At 41.3% G+C, this 21,450-nt stretch overlaps 3 protein-coding genes across 3 annotated transcripts in view; all 3 read left to right on the forward strand.

Moving 5' to 3' along the window:
* Positions 1-3,802: 3,802 nt before the first annotated feature.
* LOC124050975 (angiopoietin-related protein 2-like) lies at positions 3,803-10,929 on the forward strand. The gene is made up of 8 exons (XM_046373977.1): positions 3,803-3,925; positions 5,377-5,385; positions 7,640-7,763; positions 7,864-8,006; positions 8,103-8,315; positions 9,711-9,981; positions 10,071-10,221; positions 10,699-10,929. Exons 1-8 carry the CDS (start codon positions 3,803-3,805, stop codon positions 10,730-10,732), a joined length of 1,068 nt encoding a protein of 355 aa, XP_046229933.1. The 3' UTR covers positions 10,733-10,929.
* A 198-nt stretch (positions 10,930-11,127) lies between these two features.
* On the forward strand, positions 11,128-15,263 carry LOC124051032 (hemicentin-2-like). The gene is made up of 6 exons (XM_046374059.1): positions 11,128-11,320; positions 12,624-12,905; positions 13,770-14,096; positions 14,195-14,431; positions 14,575-14,802; positions 14,900-15,263. Exons 1-6 carry the CDS (start codon positions 11,269-11,271, stop codon positions 15,172-15,174), a joined length of 1,401 nt encoding a protein of 466 aa, XP_046230015.1. The 5' UTR covers positions 11,128-11,268; the 3' UTR covers positions 15,175-15,263.
* A 3,952-nt stretch (positions 15,264-19,215) lies between these two features.
* kcnk10a (potassium channel, subfamily K, member 10a) overlaps positions 19,216-21,450 on the forward strand; it is a 62,088-nt gene continuing 59,853 nt past the window's right edge. The window contains exon 1 of the mRNA XM_046373247.1: positions 19,216-19,727. Within this exon, the coding sequence (XP_046229203.1) occupies positions 19,673-19,727 (55 nt within the window). The 5' untranslated portion in view covers positions 19,216-19,672. The remainder of the gene's footprint in view (positions 19,728-21,450) is intronic.

Raw genomic sequence — 21,450 nt, forward strand, 5'->3', positions numbered from 1 at the left:
CAGTATTTTTATTTTTGTATTATTTCAGTATTCTGCAGGTTGGTTACGTTTAGGCAACAAAAGTACTAGGTCCTTGGGATAGGTTTTGAAAAATATAGTTTCAATTTGCCCTTAAAATAACTGAACCCAAATGTCAGTCACTTTTTAATTTGAGTATTTTTTTTTAACTGAGTCTATTTTTTTTATTCTAATTTAAGACAAGTTTGATTTTTATGTTCAGCAACATTTGACAAAATTCAAAATTTGACAAAAATTGACAAAAAGACCCATGACTCATCTCATCTGTTTTTCCATTAGGACCAGCCATTTCCCAAATAACTGGAAAAAAGCAATCACTACACCGCAATCTTCAAAGCAGGGGTTTATGAGAATTGTGATCTGATGTCTAACTATCCTTTTTTTTCTCTTTTTCTTTTAACCACCACCCTAATATGCTGTGGGCATAGCATAAAATAACTCGCATACAGCCAGTAAATTCTCAGAAAAGGGAGGCTAAATTAGTAGATTTACTAGTTTTTATATGTTACAATACCATATTGTCGTATGTACTGTAGTTACACTCAATATCACTGCTATGGTTGAGAAACAGTAAATATAGTTTATCAGTACATTTAACAAGACTATCTGGCTATCCAGCCATGTCATTTTCACAGAAGCAACAGGATTCAGCAGAAATGAATAAAAATGTACCATGCTCTGTGCAATTAAACAACATAATTGAATGTTCAAATGAAATTGAGGATGACATCAATCCATTTTACAGTGTCTCCAATGTTGGAAGCAATAAAACATCTCTGACACAATGCTCTTCAACCTCCTCTGCACGTTTAAAGGCCGAAGCTGAGTTGGCAGCTTTAACCATGAAGAAAAAAAAATTGGAGGAAAAACAAGCACTGGAAGAAGAGGAGGAATGGCTGCGTAAAAGGAGGGGAAAGCTACAACTGGATGCTGAGAAAGCAGATAAAATGGCAAAACTTGAAATTCTCAAAACACATAGTACAACAAGTGGAAAAGGGACATCAAAGGTTTCAGATGGAATGTGCTCATATCTGGCAAGACGATCTAACCAGCCACTCAATGTCAATGCAGATGACTTCATTCCATCAGCACCTGAACAGAATGAAACAAATAATAATGGTAAGTCATCCAGGAGCAAAACCAAAGGTCAAATATACACCTGTCACGGAAAATATACAACCCTCAAACATCAAACCCTTACAATACTTACAATGTCATATGGTCCCAGTCAATACACAGTATCCATATGAGCAACATGAATTCAGAATCAGAATCAGAATCAGAATCAGAATTCCTTTATTAATCCCTGGAGGGAAATTCTTGTTTCTACAGACAATTGCACATGCAGTATTCCCGACCAAGAAAGGAGAAAAGTGCAGAGTATAAAAATAGGATAAACAAAAACTAAAATCTCAAGTACAGTAGTATTTACAAAAACTGTATTCAAAATTTTTTAAGAAAATTTAAAATACAGGTATGTACAATGTGTAAAAGTAGCCAATATGTACATTGTATATACAAGTGAGTGTGTCCGTCACAGTGCTGAGTTTAACAGTTTGATGGCGACAGGCAGGAATGATTTCCTGTGTCGCTCTGTGGTGCATCGTGGCAGTATGAGTCTGTTGCTGAACGAGCTCCTGTAGCTGATCAACACATTGTGGAGAGGGTGAGAGGGAAAGTCCAGTATAGTTCTTATTTTGGACAACATCCTCCTCTCAGACACCACTGTCAGAGAGTCCAGTTCCTCTCCCACAACATGGCTGGCCTTCTGTGGGAGAAGAATTCAATACAAATACAACACAAAATGGATTTGGAAACCAAAAATAATGTTACAAAATGAAGTAACAACACTGCTGACACAGAAGCAAGGCCTTTCAGCTCTACCAAAGAGAGAGATCCCAATATTTGACGGTGACTCATTAAAATACCACACCTTTATCAGAGCCTTTGAGAATGGAGCCGAGAGGAACACCACTGACAGCTGTGATTTTCTGGAACAACATACTAAAGGTCATGCCAAAGAACTTGTGAGGAGCCATCAACACATTAACCCCGAACGGGAATATTTGAAAGCAAAAATTTTATTACAGGAGTAGTATGGACAAAGTCTTTTTATGGCCTCCAATTATTTCAGCTTCTTCCTCAGAGGCTGCTGTAATACCATGGAGGAAGTGCAGTATCTTCTTGATTTGGACTTATCTTCCAACATGTAGAGCATCATTAAAAAACTGCCTTACAAGCTCAGAGATAGATGGAGGAGCCAAGCTTGTGAGCTGCAGGAAAGATACAATCGGCAAGTGACAGGCAAGTGAAAATACTGACAGAATCTGTGTTTGGAAACATACAAGATTTCCCATCAGTAACAGGAAATAAGTAAATGAACACACCTAAGTCACAGCTTCAATCTGGAAACAAAGGTACCAGCTTTGCAACCACTGTGGGCCCTGTGGAAAACAAATATCAGTCTGTAAAGAAAGAGAAGGAAATCAAACATACAGCAAGAAAAATGTTTATTTGCTGTGGAGGAGGACATACATTAGCTGTATGTGTGCAGTTGGGAAAAATGGCTCATAAGAAGAAGATAGGCTTCTTAAAGGAAAATGGCATCTATTTCGGCTGGTTGTGTACAGGACACAGCAGTAAAGATTGCTGTAAAAAGATTTCCTGTTCAAGGTGTAGCCTTAAGCATCCCACAGTACTCCATAAGCAACCTGGTAATGTTTGTGAGCAGGCTGAGAGGAACACAGTGGTGTCTGTTGACAATATACTGGTGTCAAGTGGTCTTACAGGGGCTGGAGACCAGCACTACAAGCTGCCCATTGTTACGGTCCAAGTGAAATCTAATAAAGGAAGAAAAATTGTTACAACTTGTGCTTTCTTGGAACAAGGGAGCACTGCAGTGTTTTGTACTGAGAGCCTTATGCACAAGCTCAACCTCACAGGGAGGAAGGGGCGAATTCTTCTTAGAACCACAGGGCAGGAGAAAGTTGTATCAGGACTGGAGGGATAATTTTCCTGAGCTGCCGAAGGCTTGTACACAAGAGTCCATGCCTGTGCACCAAGTAAATATTCCGACTAAAAAGGATATTAAAAAATGGTCTTATTTAAAATACATTCACTTACCTCAGATCGACGTAAGAATAGAACTTCTGATAGGAATGTTCCCAAATAACTGGAGCCATTAGAGGTGGTGTGTAGTATAAATGATGGACCATATGCCATTAGGACTAAGCTGAGCGGGACTGTTAATGGACCACTGACAGGAACAGTCACAGATAACTTTTAACAGAGTTCCAGCTGTGAAGCTGGATGAGCTCTGGCAGCAACAATTTAAAAATGACTTCCCTGAAAACCACCTTGATGATCAACCTGGAATGTCAAGTGAAGATCAAAAGTCCCTGGAGTTAGTGAGCAACTCAGCAAAACAGGTGGATGGCCATTACCAGATTGCATTACCTCTAAGGAACATCAGTGTCAGCATGCCAAATAACAAGAAAATTGTTGAGGAGCATTTGCATCTGAAAAGAAGGTTTCAGAAAGACTCAATGTTTCATGCTGAATATAACACCTTCATGAATGAGCTTCTGGTTAAAGGCTATGCTGAGAAGGTGCCTGAAGAGGAGACACCACAGAGTTTATCATCCCACTAAAGGAAAGATCATAGTAGTATTGACATGACTGTGAGCAAGCTATCAAGGAACTTCACTGAATGGTCAGCTCCTAGAGGGCCCTGATGGTACCAGCTCTCTGAGTGACCTGATTAAGGAAGGAGTCGGTTGTGATCATGGCTGACATTGAGTACATGTTTCACCAGGTAAGGGTCTCCCCTGATGATACAGACCTGCTCAGGTTCTTCTGGTGGCAAAAAGGGGATATGGAACAACAACCTGCTGAATACAGGATGAAGGTCAGTGGCGGTTCTACATTGAATTCCACATTAGGTTAATTGGTTACTCTAAATTGCCCCTAGGTGTGAGTGTGAGAGTGTGTGGTTGTTTGTCTTTGTGTGTTGGCCCTGTGATTGACTGGTCGATTGACTGGCGACCAGTCCAGGATGAACCCCGCCTCTCGCCCGTAGTCAGCTGGGATAGGCTCCTGCTCTCCCGTGACCCTGACTGATAAGAGGTATAGAAAATGGATGGATGGATATTCTAAATAGCGCAAATCCTTCATCACACAAATAACACACTAAAGAAAATCTACACTATTGCACTAAGAATAGAAAACACAATCTAAAATTAAAACCTGACCTTTCTGGAATTCCTTGGTGCAAAATCCAGTTCTCCAATCCTCCAATTCTATGCTTGGTACACTTTTAGTTATGACTGGTTACACTATGTTTTGTCACAAAATAGAGTTGTAGCAACGTTCATCTTTGAAACTATCTACACATATGAAAATTCCGTTGGCTAATTACAGGACCCAACGTGATGGAAATAAATAATAAGTGAACTTGTAACAGTTTTGTTGCAAAGCACAACCTTATGGTGAAATTAGATCTGGTGTTTGTTAAGAGGAATTACTGTTGTATAAGCATAGCAAGCATCGTAGCAAGAAGACTAACAAACATATACCACCGGTTAATATTAGCCCTTCATTCATGACATGGACACTGTAATCATACAGAGAGAACATGGCATACCTTTATCTTTTGCTCGTTTCACCTCTCCTTTTCTTTTTTTCTAAATTGGCCACCTGATGGCTTTTTCTGTCCATCTCTGCATTTATTTGGCACTCGACAATCAACAAATTTCCCAACGCTGTCACTCACGACCAGGGGCCTGTTTCATGAAGCAGGTTATGTGGAAACTCTGAGTATGTTAAGCGTGAAATTAGCGAAACCCTGAGTTAACCGTTTCAATAAGTGAGGTAAGTTAACCCTGAGATCGGGGTAAGTTACGGAGTAAGTTAAGCCTGGTTCATAAAGCGAAGTAACTCATACTCAGAGTCTGTTGCCACGGTAACTTAGTCTGTGAACATAACCTGGTCGGGAGCGAGTTTTATTCCAGAAACCCAGAGTTTGACTCTGACTTCTCCCTTTTACAGAGCACATAAAGCTGAACCGTTTCCTTATTCATTGAGTCTCCGTCGAACCTGCAAAGTTCACGAAAATGGCATGTCTGTTTCTGGAGGAGCCTGTGGACGAAGAGGCAATTCTGCTTCGCAGAGAATTGAGATTGCGTCGGGCGAGGATTTCCCAAGCACGTTTGGATAATTTTTCATACTCTCCCGACTTTTTGCCATGCACTCATCACTGAACAAATGCTTTGCGTTGCTCTACGTTTTGTTGCAAACAGGAGTGGTCTGTACAACATTGGAGATGCAGAGCACATAAGTAAAGCAACTGTTTGCAGAGCTGTCAGAAAGGTGAGCCTCGCTCTGAAACGGTTTCTTTCAGCTTTTGTTGTTTTTCCTGGCCACAAACCTGTGAGAGTCATCAAAGAAGAGTTCCATGGGATTGCAGGTAAAAAATTTCAAATGAATAATAACTTTTTCCTGTTAATAACATGTCGCTGTGACCTCTGGGAGCAAAAATTTGAATGTCTTTTAGGATTTCCAAATGTGATTGGCTGCATTGATGGCACTCACATCCCTATCACTGAAAATGAAGGAGATTATGTGAATAGGAAGTCCTCCCACAGCATTAATGTGCAGGTACATACATTGACTAATTGACATAATTGTGGCATGTGTTATTCTCCATGATATTGCGACTATTAGAGGAGAGCAACACCCTGCCCTACAATTAGAAGACCATGAGGAAGACCCCATCCACCTCCCAGAAAACCAGGATGGAAGAGAAATCAGAGATCTCATATGCAATAATCATTTTCCAGGTTAACTCAAAAGCACAACCACACTGTCACACATTCATTTTATTTAGTCTTCTTTATATCCTACAGACAAAGAGAACATTTTTCTGTTAGTTTTTTCATATTATTCCAATAATAAATTAAATTTACCTGTGACTGCACACCCATCTCTAACTTGTATTTAAGTATCTCGATTTCCAGATCTGCTTGTTGGATCTGGTGGTCCAAGTACATCATTTCCTTATCTGTTTTTTTAATCTTTTTACAGAGATGGACTCTGTACAACTCCTTGACTGGTAACTGGAAATCCATAAGAATGACATTAAGTCATATTGTTCTACATGTGCAATTGTACAGAATTAAACTGTGTTTACTGAAACTCTCACTGTGTCCATTTGTGCTGCAGGATTTGATGGACCCTCTTCATGCTGTCCAGTTACGCTCTGTTAAAAAAGGATAATATGTCAATATAAATCCATACAAGAATGTCACATGTACATGTAAAGCTGATCTAATATGATACCTCTGTAGGCTTTTCTGTGACAGCAGACACAGTGTCTTCATCTTCATTATCCTTTGAAGACATGCATTTTATTCTTTGTTGAGTTACTTACAACAGGCTGGAGTTGGGCTACATGAGGCTCCAATAGGTGGAGACTTCCCTCAGAGTCAAGAACAAACATCCTGTCTCTAAAAGAGGCTTCATAAAAAATAGAGGAGTGGACTTCTTACATGTTATGAAGACACATGTGTCCTGAGGGGTGACTGACTCAGATGAGCTGCCCCCTGGGATTCCCTCAGCCACTGGTCTTCCAGTAGTTTGGCTAAGGGCCATCTCAAAGCAAAAAACGAAACTAATAAAAGTAGTCTCCCTCTGTGCACTACTGCGACAAGAATCGACCACAGAAAACAAAACAAGCCTACTGCAATTACTACTGTTTAGTCATTGTGGTGACTATCCAAAATCTCAACTTAATTAGTCACATAATGGTGGGTGGAGGATTGAACTTGACTCATTTCCAGGTAAAACAAAGTGCTGTGCAAAGCTGTTCTCGTTTGGATGATGTTGCCATTTATAGCAACAAAAATAAATAAAAAACATTACATTACAAAACAGAACGTTACCATGAAAGTTGACGTGAAACTGAAGCTCAGGGCTCGCAGGGCCAACACACAAAGACAGACAACCACACACTTTCACACTCACACCTAGGGGCAATTTAGAGTAGCCAATTAACCTAATGTGCATGTTTTTGGTATTGTGGGAGGAAGCCGGAGTACCCGGAGAAAACCCACGCAGGCACAGGGAGAACATGCAAACTCCACATAGAAGGGCCCAGACCGAGATTCGAACCTGGAACCCTCGTGCTAACCACTGCACCACTGTGCTGCCCACCAATTAAACAGAAACAGAGATATACTACATCCTGGTGGTCAAATAAGGTGTTTGCACTAAACATAAATGAAGAATGGCTCCTACAGTCATAATTTATTTTAATTCTGTAACTACTATGACTACAGCTACTACCATTATTGTTACTACTGTTGTTATCATAATAGTACCTATGTACTTCATCATTATCATTATCCATAGTTCCAATACTTCTGGTTCTGTTTGTGTGTGCCTTTTCTCTCTCTATCTCTCTCAGTCTCTCTCAACCCAACCGGTCAAGGCAGATGGCCCCCCCACCTAGAGCCGGGGTCTGCTCAGAGGTTTCTGTTTTCTAAAAGACAGTTTTTCCTCACCACTGTTGGGAATGTTGGGTTCTCTGTATTACAAAATCTTTCTTTTACTTCAAGACTAACAGCAGAGTAACAGCATGAATTCTCGCATTGCCCAGCTCTATGCCCAGCTGCTACATGAAGTCATACACAAGAAAGACCAGGCTTTGGAGCAAAGAAGGGTGGAGAACCTCCTACTGAATGCTACAGCGCAGGAGAGCAGAGAACTGCAGTTCTTGCTGATTCATGCAGCAAAGGTTCTGATCATTATCAAACCCATCCTTATGTCTTGCTGTGGGTGGTGGAACGTTGCAGGCATTGCAGGTCTCCAGTAACTACAGGGAACTGGAGAAACAATATGGAGCCCTCACCTCCATCATGAGTTCCCAGAACCAGTTTATTGCTCGTTTGGAGAAGCAGTGCCGCTGCAGGGACTCCACCCAGTCCTCTCCGGTATGGAACAAACTATGGTCTATGTTTTGCAAATTCATCTAGGGATTTTACACAGGAAGTGAGAATGAACTGTGTTCTCTGTTTTGGTTTTCACAGGTGACGACAGAGCCACCAAAAAGCCTATCTAACATGCATCCTAATTACAGCTCTGAGGTCAACGAAATGACCAATGATGTTCAAAGAGACCAAAGTGCTCTTCCACCACAGCAGGAAAAAACAGCCCATCCTCTCGCCACCACTACCGCCAACACTCCTACAGACCCTCCTTTCATTAGTTTCCCTGTAACAAAGACTCCAGGTACATTAATTTAAAGCAGAAATACTCAATTAGATTTGAACCTGTGAGTATAAGCATATCAGTCTTGTGTTAGAGTTATTTAGCTGGCTAGATAAGGGGAGGCTGAAGGAGTCAGTGACCTGCTGGTAGGAGCCCTGTTTCTCTGGAAATGCCTAAACAAGGTCAATAGCAGCCAGCAGCGTTTATCAGAACAGGGAGAGGATTTTATAATGCAGACACACTTGTAAGCACACATATGACAAACAGCATTTGTTGGAGCCTCAAATGACACTGCTGCTGTGTATGTGCACAACTGGAATGTTTGAAATGAAAATGGGGATATTTGTATAGTTTCAGCACATCAGCAAACTTAAGTGGTTCCACCACTTCAGTGACTCACCGCTTTGTAAAGGGCCTGAGGAAAGACTTAGCATTGCCACATCTCGTTTGTGTGAGTAAGTGCATAGACTACAAACGCTTGTCAGAGAAGACCATTAGGCGTGATCACTATGTACAGGAGACCCAGTACCCTCGTCAAAGAGCCGGTCTGTGGTGTTTACAGGCATGAAATGACCCCCACATGGTGGTGGGATTGCAGATTGCAATCAAATGAACACCGCTAGTCACATTCTCTTCTGGTCATTTTTGTTTGTCTGCCTGTGCTTCTGTAGAAACATAAAGGACCTGCTCCATCTGTTGATAAATGGCTCATTTTAACGTTATGAAAACACAAAATACAACATTTTCATTTTTGCTCCTAACTTGGCCTAAATCCTACACACCGGACCTTCAACAGGCACTCTTTTGTGTTTTTTAAACTTACACTACCGAGTTAAAGTTGACGCAAAATAAATCCCCTGAAGCTAATAGCTCTATTTCATGTTTATTTTGAAAAAATGAAAAATTACAGGTTGGTAAGATCCACTCTGTCTTGATTGGACTCATTTAGAAAACTCGCTTGCTCCCCAAACTAATTACCACTTTCTGAGTGCTGTTGTCCATGGCGTCATCATTAGCAATGAAGTAACACATCAAAAACTGAAGCACTGAAACACTTTGCATTTCAGTATAACATCTTAATGGTTTGTAGTACAAAATTTCAAAATGTCACAACATATATGTGCATATTGTTTTTCTTTCTGACGTCTGCTACACCCTCACTTTTCTCTCACCTCAGGGCCGTGGTGGGACTGTCAGCATGTGCTGGAAAAGTCAAGGGACATGTTTACCAAAGTTTCCTATCATCATTAATAAAATTGCCAAAATTTAATGCCAAACCAACTTAGTTGGATGGACCAACAGAGTGACAATGCTAATTCTAGAGACGTGCCGCTAACTGGGCTAAAAAAAATACAATAAATCATCAAAAAGAAACAATGCAAAATCACAGATTTTCTTCAGATTATTCTTGTGTTGGTGTATTTCAGCAAGGCTTTGGAAACCTAGATGGGGAGTACTGGCTTGGCCTGGAACACCTCTACTGGATGACTAAACAGACCCAGTATAAGCTCCGGGTGGCTCTTGAGGACTGGCAGGGACGGCAGGTGTTTGCAGAGTATGACAGTTTCTACCTGGAGCCAGAAAGCGACTGGTACAGACTACGTTTAGGGCAATACCATGGCAATGCAGGGGACTCCCTTTCATGGCACAACAACAAGGCCTTCACCACTCTGGATCGAGACAAGGACAGCTACACAGGTCTGCACTCCCTCGATCCTGTTTGTCAGCCCTCTGTTGGCAGTTAGACCTTTTCAGTTAATCAGCCTGTTCTTCTGTCGTGTCACCAGGTAACTGTGCTCATTACCAGAAAGGAGGCTGGTGGTACCACATGTGTGCCCACTCTAATCTGAACGGTGTGTGGTATCGAGGTGGACACTATCGCAGCCACTACCAGGATGGGGTCTACTGGACAGAGTTCCACGGAGGGTCTTATTCCCTTCAGAATCAGAATCAGAATCAGAATTCCTTTATTAATCCCTGGAGGGAAATTCTTGTTTTTACAGACATTGCACATGCAGTATTCCCGACCAAGAAAGGAGAAAAGTGCAGAGTATAAAAAATAGGATAAACTTAATAAAGATAGGATAAACAAAACTAAAATCTCAAAGTACAGGTATTTACAAAAAAACTGTATTCAAATTTTTAAGAAAATTTAAAATACAGGTATGTGCATGTGTAAAAAGCCAATATGTACATTGTATATATACAGTGAGTGTGTCCATCACAGTGCTGAGTTTAACAGTTTGATGGCGACAGGCAGGAATGATTTCCTGTGTCGCTCTGTGGTGCATCGTGGGAGTATGAGTCTGTTGCTGAACGAGCTCCTGTAGCCGATCAGCACATTGTGGAGAGGGTGAGAGGGAAAGTCCAGTATAGTTCTTATTTTGGACAACATCCTCCTCTCAGACACCACTGTCAGAGAGTTTCCATGATGATCAAACCTATATAACGTAGTTTCATTATGGGCATGTGAGAAAACAATGCAAATGATGAGTTAAATTAGACGCACGCAGTATTTTCATAAAAGGCCATGATTTTTTTTATGACTAACATGCTGATATGTCTGTCTGCTGTGTTGCAACTTCCTGACAAAATTTGATGTTTTCCAATTTGCAATGTACTTTTCAATAAATTTATACCACATTAGCTCCTGAATGACAGTTTTTTTAAAAAATACTTTAGAAAAGATACATTGATTGATTGCACAAAGTATGGGAGGCTACTGGAATAACGGACAGAACTGTGGTTGTGGTGTCATACTTCCATTTTCTCTGCAGTTTCCTGTTCACCAGGGCGTTGAACCTACTTTCATTTGTTGTCCTCAAGCTCATGTAACCATCAGCAGCACATCATCATCATCATCAGGGTCGGCTCTGAGCCAGGATTTGTTTTATTCATGTACTGAAGCTGGACTTTTGTGGGACAATCCTGAAACGCACCTCACCTTCTTCCATTCATCTCCTTCTTTCCGCGTGCTGATCTAACATGCGGCATCTCAAGATGTTGGGCGCTCTCATGCTCATGCTTTTACTGTGTGGTGAGTGTTAATGATAATCCGCTACAGCTCAGTGTGAGTCTTACTGTTAAACATTAATTTATGTTGTAGTGTTGGAGTTTTCTTGCTTTCAAAGTTTAGTTTTGGTATCTCTACCTCAGTAGCAAATGGAAAAATGTATGTTCAATTATTATATTTTAAGCAATAATTAATCTCCTTTTGGTGATGTGTGGTTTGCCGTTGTAAAAGAGATGGAAACAAGACAGAGTAATTTTGATATATGTATATATTTCTAACAGAATAAACTGAAACATAAACAAGTGTGATATGTATGGAAAACTTTGAGCGTTGGGAGCAGTAGGTGCTACAAGTCTGGTAAAAACTTCTGCTATCTGTGACGGTTGACGCAGGTCAACCGCAGTAATTGCACAGGGTGTGTTTGTGGGTGTAGTGAATGAGGGACATCATTTTAAGTATTTAATTTTGATTTATCAGATCAGCTATGGTCCTAGAACATCACAGATGGTTTACAGACAGTTTATCACTGTTGGTGAGAAAATGTCTGTACTACAATGTTGAAGAAATTATGCTGGATCTGGACGTCTTACGCTGAAAGATTTCTTGAACTGGAGCGCTCAAGGAGAATCAGGAGTCATCAGTACAGGATGCTGGGTGTGATGTCCCCCAGTTCTGACCTGAGAGACACTGACACGAGTCTTTCTTACAACTTAGAGAATGCTCAAGGTAGTTACATCCATTCTTGGCAAAAACCCCAGAATAGATGATAAGGAAGGGACTGAGGTGAAATAACCAAAACAGGACAGCCTGATGCACATAGTCAAGACTCGCCCAGTGAGCATCCAATCATCTGCCACTGTCGAGGCCTTGGTATCAGCTGGCTCCCCAGCGCCCTCTGGGAAAGACACCTGGGTGTCTGCCATTGAGATTCTGGAACAACAGCGATGACTAAGCTCAACCGCTAACGTAAAATAGAATGAGAGAGAAGTAAAAGAATTCTCTTACAATCACTGGTGTGTATACTACTTGAACTGAATTTCTACATATGACAGGTGCTGTATAGCTTTTAAAATCTTAAAACGAGTTATCTATCTCAAGAGATCATTCCACCACATGACATTACTAATCTTTATCACATTTTTTAACCTTTCCCACTGTAGAGTAGAATCATATTTAATTTTTTATGTTTAAAAGCTTATTTTGAAATGGAGCAGGTGTGTTGCACTGTAAGCAGTATGCAGTAACAAACTGACCAGGGTGCAGTAAATTCTTTTTTAAAACTCTAATAAAACTATGTTAATATGTTGGGTTTTTATTTAATCTACAGATGCAGACAGTACATGCCCCGCTGATATGAACCCTCTCATCCTGGATCCTCCTGAGGTTATAGGAAAATATGAAGAGTCAGTCCCAGTAAACTGCTCAGGCACAGATCCATATCATGATGGGATGTACTGGACAGTTGGAAACACAACGTATGAAATGCGAGATGAAAAACAATTTTTCATGGAGTCAATATCACTTTCAAACTGGGATCAAACGGCTCAGTGCAGTATAAAGCTGGACGAAAATACTGAATGCAGCAAGGACCTGAAAATCACTATATACAGTAAGTGTAATTTCACATTATTATAATGTAATGGGGGAAAAAACATTAAAACAAGAGAATCTCTGTAAAAATAAAACCCCATCCTGGCAGCAAGCAAACATGTAATTTTTTTTTATAGAATGTTGTACCAAAAGGAAATATGGAGGATATGATGGTGTAAAATAGCTTGGAATAGAACAAATCCAAATGTTGGCATTTTTATGTGGAAATGAAATGGGCTCAGGTATAAAAAAACATTAAACAAACAAAAACAAAAAACAACAAGCTTTTTAATTTACAAACATTTATGTGTGCATATTTACAGTAGTGGAAGAGGTACTCAGATCTTTCGCTTATGTAAAGGTAGCCACAGCACGATACTATTACGAGTAAAAGCCATGTATTTAAAAACTTACTTAAATAAAAATGCTAAAGTATTATCATCAAAATATACTTAAATGAACAAAAGCACTCATTATGCAGAATGGCAGATATCAGAATAATATATATATTATTGCATTCTAATGCATTAATGTAGACACTGGAAATGTGGTAGTAATTTTGATTACTTTATATATTTCTGGGTAGCTTGATTTATAATAATGCTTCAGTTTATTAGCTGATTGTTTTTTAACCTCAATTAACTGAATCTGCAGAGTAACCACCAAATTACAATATTTGCTTTCAAAATGCAATAGAGTAGGAGTATAAAGTAGCATGAAATCAAAAATATTAAAGGAATATAAGTAAGTGAGTGAGTCAAGTATTAGAGTAAACGTACTTGTGTTCCCTCACTGAATATTTCTGGTCAAGTTGTGGTTACAATGTTAGGAATATCGACACAATCCTTTTTCTGCTAATTATTCCCCCCTGCTTCATTCACAGAGACTCCAGACACTGTGTCAGTCTCGACCCGGGATGATGGTCAGATGATGGAGGGCGGAGATTACTCGCTTATTTGTGATGTTGTCAATGTGGCTCCTGTGCAGAATCTCAAAGTGAAGTGGTACCACGGCAATGAAACGGTGCACACCGAAATGTTTGGTGGCACCAGTGTGACCCCAGTCAGTGTATCCTCCACCTGGAGCATCACCGCTCAGAGAGATTACAACGGAGAACTTTTCAGATGCGAGGCTGAGCTGCATCTTGGACCAAACGGACCGGAGTTCATCCCTACTGTGTCCTCGCCAAATTACACTGCTGTCGTTCTCTGTGAGTTTTCGACTTAGCTATTTATTATTGTGTTTACTCGCTAAACAGACCCCACTAATATGAATTTCTGATCGATTTTTGTTGATGTTTAATTGTAGATAAGCCACTGATGAAAGCTTGTGCAGACCATTATGTTTACGTGGAGCACGAGTTCAGTATGGACATGTTGCCCTGTAAAGCTGATGGGAACCCTCCACCCACTGTTCAGTGGTACCATGAAGGAGAAGTGATCGATGCATCTGAGCCTCTCACCAGGACTCAGTCAGGAACGTACACAGCTGAAGTTGTAAATGCACTTGGCAACAGCAGAACTTCTGTTGACATCATAATCGAATGTGAGTGCATGTTCATCCTATTATAATATCAATAAACATGTCATTGTTGATGTTTTCCACAGGCACTGTGCCAAAGTGCTTATGATTTCGTATTTCTTTATCCACTGATTTATTCTGAAATGCACTTTGCACAATGTTCACAGGTAGCCCTTCATTTACCTGCAGCAATCGCTATAAGGTTCGAGAGGGCGATAACCTCCAAACTTTGTGTGAACCGGAGGGACTGCCTAAACCTGACACAACGTGGTTTAAAGATGGAGAAATGGTGGCAACCTCACAGCACTTGAGAAAGCGTGATAGTGGAACATATTTACTGAGCGCAACCAACAAACATGGAGCAGCCAATCACACGCTGTATCTTAATGTTTTGTGTAAGTTTTATTGTTTGGAATTACAAAATGAATCTTTGCATGTTGTTTTGTAGACTGGGATTATAAATACATAAAATACATAACTTCTTCCCCACAGATGCCCCCGTGATGAACGAGAGTGATTCTGTTTTTAAGGTGGCCCCGGGTGGAAATGTGACTTTAAGTTGTCATGCTGAGGGGAACCCTGACCCTGTAATCTACTGGAACAATGTCTCTGCACAGAACGTGATGGTGGCCCGTAGGGGGCGCCAGACAGACATCAGCGTCATGGGAGCCACGTCTACCAATGCTGGTGTTTACATCTGCGTTGCCACAAATGAAGTTGGGAGTGTGACAAGATCTATCACACTGGCAGTGGCGGTCCTATCCTGAATGGCGCCCTGGGCGAACAGCCCCTGTGGTGCCCCCCCGCACTGGCTCACGCCCCCACCAACCCAAAGAGAACATCGGGTGAAAAGTATATGTATAAACTTTATTAAGATAGATATACAATAAAACAAACTAAACATTAAACAACCAATTTAAAGTGCACAACCATAAATATATGCAAGATATATATTGTTTTTACAGTGCTTTATAAATAAAGCTGAATTGAATTGAATTGAAAAAAAATACACATTTCATATCACAAGCATAGAAAAGCACGACAAAGAAATAAGGATAATTGAATATAAATAACAACAATAAAAATACAAGTCAAAATACAAATCCTTCACACACACAGAACTAAAACCTGACCCTTCTGGTGACAACATCTCCCATTAGGAAAAAAGAAATCTGATGCCACCTAACTTGGCCCTCTGTGTACCAACTCGGTCCTCATGCTGTGCATCAATGTAAACATGCATGAACGGCACACTGAAATACATTAGCTATCACTTAATGTCATTTACTATTACATGCTATTAACCTCCAGATTAACCAACGGGGAGAAATGCTTCATTGCCCAAATTCTATTAACATTATACTGAGACAGAAAATAATGGGCGAAATGTGGGCAATGTCCATCTTTTTAAGGCTAGCTTACTGCACGGAAAATCCCGACGTCCAAATACAGTACGCAGCGATAACCAAATGGCCACAAAGCAATGACAGCAAGGAGCTGATAGCTTAATTGTAGACACAGTTATTGGGATAATGTTCAGGTCAACTATAACTAGCGCACAAAACAGCAAGTTAATGACCGCTAAACAATTAACGTTAGCCCCTTTTCATAACGTAATTACAGTCGTACGCTACAGAGGGAACATTAGCTACATACCTTTGTCGTTGGACCGTTTCTCCTCTTCTTCTTTCCTTTTCTTTCTGAAATAAGCACCCGATAGCTTTGGCCTTTTTCTGTCCATTATGTTTATTACCTGTACCAGAGTCGCCTCGGGAATCAACAGGTTACGCTAATGCCAATGCCCTCTGACGTGACGGACAGCAGGGGTCAAGACTAAACCAACACATTGGTGGTGTACAGATCTCATACACTCATATCATTTTTGAATAGTAAGGCTGTATTATTGGCCTTCGCACAACCCACAGACAAAAAATAAGAGTGTATGGAATTTGAAATAGGCCTACAGTAGGCAATTATCTAGTGTTATGAATGAAATTTACTTTGAGTGCTTTTTGATTCCATAACTGTGGAACAATTAGGAGGATCCCCGTTCCCCCTCCTCCTTATTCCAGTGGTTTGACCTCGGTGAGTGACCCTACCTCCACCCCCACCCCCCTCTTGCAGAGATGCAGTAACTGCAGCAGCGCTCTCGGGGGCCGTAATTACAACGCCAGGGGGGCGCCAATTATTAATTATTAATCCTTTTTTTTTTTTTTTTGTGGGCGGGGCGGAGGTCCTCACATGCCACCCCCAGCAAAGTGCCGCCCTGGGCGGCCACCCAATTCGCCCATATGAGAAACCGCTACTGGAGCAGCGTGTTGATGATGATGTCACCTTTAAAGTTAGTTTTTAACATCTTCGCCTGTTCGCTCTGTTTGACTTTGGTGGCGTTTTGGCCTTTTGTAGCGTCAATTCCGGGTCCATTTGTAGCTGTTCAGATAAGTGTTTGTTCCACAGATCCACCACAAGCCTGTCCCTCACCATCTCTTCATGTAGAGCGTCAGACAGTGCAGCGCCACAATGAAGCTGTTGGCCGACTCGCCCGTTTTTTGATGCCACTGATTAAACTTTACCCTCTCAAAGATCATATTCCTGCGAGCTATGAAGTGAGTGTCCAGTTTCTCTTTGACAGTTGCGTACTCACTCGCTTCTTCCAGAATGAGGTGAAGGGAAACCAATATATCCTCCGCTTCCTCGCCCATTGTATAAATCAGCGCATTGACCCGATTCTCCTCTGCTTGCGACTCCAAACCAGAAGCAATGCGGAATCTGTCGAAGCGTTTAATCCATTTGGGCCGGTCTTCAGCCTTGTAGGTGAACTTTTCTGGCAGGGAGACTTAGAACTGGGCCATGACGTCGCTCTATTATGCTAACTGTCATAGGTTAGATAGCTCTGTAGACAGTCTTCCGGTATCGCAAACTTTCCCGACTTAAAACTAGACACGTTTGTGTCACTATATGCAGACTGGCTTTACTTCTGACACCATGTTCAGTTATTTATCAGTATAACCCGAACCACTCAACCACACAATTTGCATGTCTCGAGCAACACTTTAGTAATTTCCCCGGCAACACAATACAACATGACATCAGTTCCTACCAGAGTGGCTGGGACCTAACACTACACTCACGACCATGCTCCAGTCTTTGTCCTCTTGCTGTACTAGCGCCGTCCTTTCCAACACACCAATCAGCCACCGCGAGTCGTCGTACCCTCTACTCATCCTGAAGATTTCACCTCTGCTTGTACTGCTCTCATCCTTCACCCGGCCTCCACCTTGACTAAACTCCCAGCGACGCCTGTGGACCTGGAGCACAGGAGGTGGCCAGCAGTCTGTTCTACAAACACAGGATGCACTTCCTCTGGTTTCAGAGTTCGCCACAGCCTTCAGCTAACAATGCATCGGTCAGGAACTCACAGACTTTGTGCAGAAGCTCCTGCTTTTGCCACTTCGTGTCCAAAGGCCTCCTGCACCGTTGCTGGTGTCTCTGGTCGGCCATCGAGGTCCTCTTCCGCCACTGCTCCCCGGTGCATCACCGTCTGCTCGGAATCAGCCCCCCTCCCCGCAATGTATCAGTCAAGGACTCACAGCTTTTGGGCAGAAGTTCCTGCTTCTGCCACTTGGCGTCCAAAGGCCTCCTATACCGTTGCTGGTGTCTCTGATCGGACTTCAAGGTCCTCTGCCACCACTGCTTCCTGGTGTGTCAGCATCTGTTCGAAGAAAAAGCGCACCAAATACCATCCATCCATTTTCTATACCGCTTATCCGTCAGGATCGCGGGGGAGCTGGAGCCTATCCCACCCTGGACTGGTTGCCAGGCCAACACACAAAGACAGACACCCACACACTCTCACACGCACACCTAGGAGCAATGTAGAGTAGCCAATTAACCTAACATGCATGTTTTTGGTATTGCGGGAGGAAGCCGGAGAACCCAGAGAAAACCCACGCAGGCACAGGGAGAACATGCAAACTCTGGAAACCTGGAACCCCCTTGCTATGAGGCGACAGTGCTAACCACTGCACCACCGTGCCGCCCTGCACCAAATACCAAATACACAAAACACAACACAACACATATAAAATATAATATAAAAAGCAGTGTATGACCCTCAGCATGACAGACACTCTGAAATGTTGTTAAATCTAACACCAAAATTGTTGAATTGGTACTCAGTGAACAGCGATTCTTTAAAAGTCGATCTAAAAAATTTGTTGCCTAGCAATGAGTTATAACTGTTCCTTGAGCCTTTTGCACAATTTAATTTTTAGATGTTTCCAGAGATAATACATTAACGTAAATCCAGTGAAACTAGTAATATAGTCGAATTTAAGCAACATAACAGTAACCCCTGATCACCAAAGATTGGTGTTTATGCACTTTGATATTTAATGTGCATATCAACCATTTGAGAGAGGCTTACAAAGTTTTAAAAAAATGTTTGCAATAGTTACTGTCCAGGGAACTAAGAAATGCTAAACAGTTAACGTTTTGCTCCAATTTTTCATGGTGATACACATTTATGGAACAGCTAAAACACATAGAGCTACATTTACATTAATAACTTATTATATTGCTTTTCGGGTGTATTCTGTGTGATATATCATGTGCCAGTTTTAACCTTGAGATAACCCTCATTGATAACCCTCACCCTGTCTTTGTAGCCTGTATTAGACTTTATATTACAAATATATCTAATAAAAGAAGTGGGGAAAAGAGAAATGTAAAAATTGAAACACCAAAACATTATTGCCCAAATTATTCAATTTCCTTGTTCTCCTCTCTTTTCTCATCCAGACCAACTTTTATTTTGCAGGAACACGTAGCCGCCTGGCAGGCTGGTGCGCCACGGTTTTGAGACCCAAATAAGGCGCATGCAGTTTTGCATCGCAGAGGTGGATCCTGTCAGCTCGCAGTGCAGAGTCGCTGATCCGACGTAGAAAGAAATCCGTCATAATGTAGCTTTTTAATTCGTTTTTAATGGAGCTCTCCCGATGCGTGCGCCGAAGGTGTTTACTGCATGCAACGCAAACGGTGTTGCAGCGAGTAGTGGGTGTGTGACCTGAGGACTGCCGTGAGTGAAGAGACAAGAGGAGCTGCACTCAGCCAGTATAGCAGAACAATACGCCACGGTTGATGTGTTTTAGCCTCTGCCGTGCTCCACTCTCTCCGTTAAAGTCGACGGGATCGAGCGAAAACACCCGCAGATATTAAAGACGTTTATTTCAACCAATATAAGTACCAAGAAACAAGGGAATCAAGATGAAATTTCCGACTGAGAATCCAAGAAAACCTGGGAACATGAACCCCCCACCCGGTATTGTCAATTAGTCTTTTAAATTATCCATTTTTCTAAGGCTGCGATGTGTCTTTGGGCAAAAGATTGCTGTCCAGTCTGCATTTACATACTAGATTGTATCCCGATTTTGAGGAAGTTCATCTTAAGGTCATCTCGTCACTACGTGTTTTCAGCTGAAATGCTGCAGTCTGTTAATACAATCTTAATAGCCTTTACCTGGTCTGCCAGTGTACTATGAATGCTTTAACAGGGCTACCCCAATAGCCAATGAAATATTAATTCTGACCAGAGGGTGATTTTTCAGAGACATGTGTTTCAGTATAGTCTTATTTTGCATACTGAAGTTTACTATGGGAAAATACTGCAGCTGCGTTCTGAGGCAACTGTGGCGTCACCAGTGTTCAACAAAACATGAGGGGGGCATGCGTTGATTTATTGATAGGCCTCCTGATATAATCATTTATTCAGAGGAAAAGGGGGAAATGACAGCATTCAAACTCTAAGCCTACATCAAGGTTGTGTTGTCAGTCAACAAAACAATGTAATGCAGCAGAGAGACGTACACAGGGTCTTGTTAAAACGTTAACTCATCCGCCTCCGGGTATGCCCCCCAATCCTGCATGAATGTCACGTTCTCAGCATCAGGACGCGTTGACTAGCTCATACACCCTCCACATGTGCTCCATATGTTCAACACATGACCATTGAGAGAGTTAAGACAGCATTCTTTCATTTTCATGTGCTTACCCTACACTATTATATGTTTTCTAAAGGGTGCCGTTCATCACTGTTCCTATGTGACGAGAAGGGCACATAAAAACGTAGTACTTAGGCTTCATAAATCAAAGCAGTCGATTCTACTGTTTTTAATACGAGTTTCAGTGAGCTGTACAGCAGCCACGATTACCCAATCCTCTGTTACATAACGGTATTTAGTGAATATAGGATGTAAACATCTACCTCTTTCTGTTCTGCTGGTTGTCAGTCACACTGAGAGCTAATCAACACTTTGGCTGCAGTCTTAACTACAGTCAACAGATGGTTTTAAGAGATAATGGGCAATATGGCAGGAGGGCTGGAAATTAGCAATACTATTCCTTTTTTGTTTGCATTGAACAGTTTTCATGAAGTGAAGCCAGGTAAAACCATGTGCATCTTCCATATAAACAAACAAAATTCAAAAATAAAATTCTTTTATCTCAATGAATCCTGGGGGAAATGACTTATGGATGATTCAGTGATAAAATCACAAGTGGACAGCTCCAAGTACAGATAATAATGCATCCAAGATCCATTTAGGATGCAATCGGATCTACATTCTTTTAGCATCTGGAGCGTACTGAAGGACTGCCTACTCAGCTGGCAGCTAACTGTACGTGCCATAAGCTATTTAGTTCAGATAGTCATGTTAGCAGAGCTTGCGCAGGGTAGTGTTGGTGTTAACGCAGCTCGTACAGAAGCTGTGGACTGCTGGGAGGAGAATAATTCAATTTACATAAGTTAAGTTTTGTGGAAATGATTTGGGTTAAAATATTTCAGCTTCATATGGTTAACTAACTCTGGTCTGCCATGTGAAACTCTTCACCTCATCCCTATATGTACATTGTTGCTCTTAATAAAATATTTGTCAAAGCAAACTATGATTTTTTCCTAACCATAACCAAGTAGTTGTTGTGCCTAAACCCAAGCAAACAGTTTTGGTGTTGTAGATCTTTTCCTTAACCTAATAAATTGCAGTTTC

This window comes from Scatophagus argus, chromosome 19, assembly GCF_020382885.2.
Source record: "Scatophagus argus isolate fScaArg1 chromosome 19, fScaArg1.pri, whole genome shotgun sequence".
In the NCBI taxonomy this organism is placed as follows: Eukaryota; Metazoa; Chordata; class Actinopteri; family Scatophagidae; genus Scatophagus; species Scatophagus argus.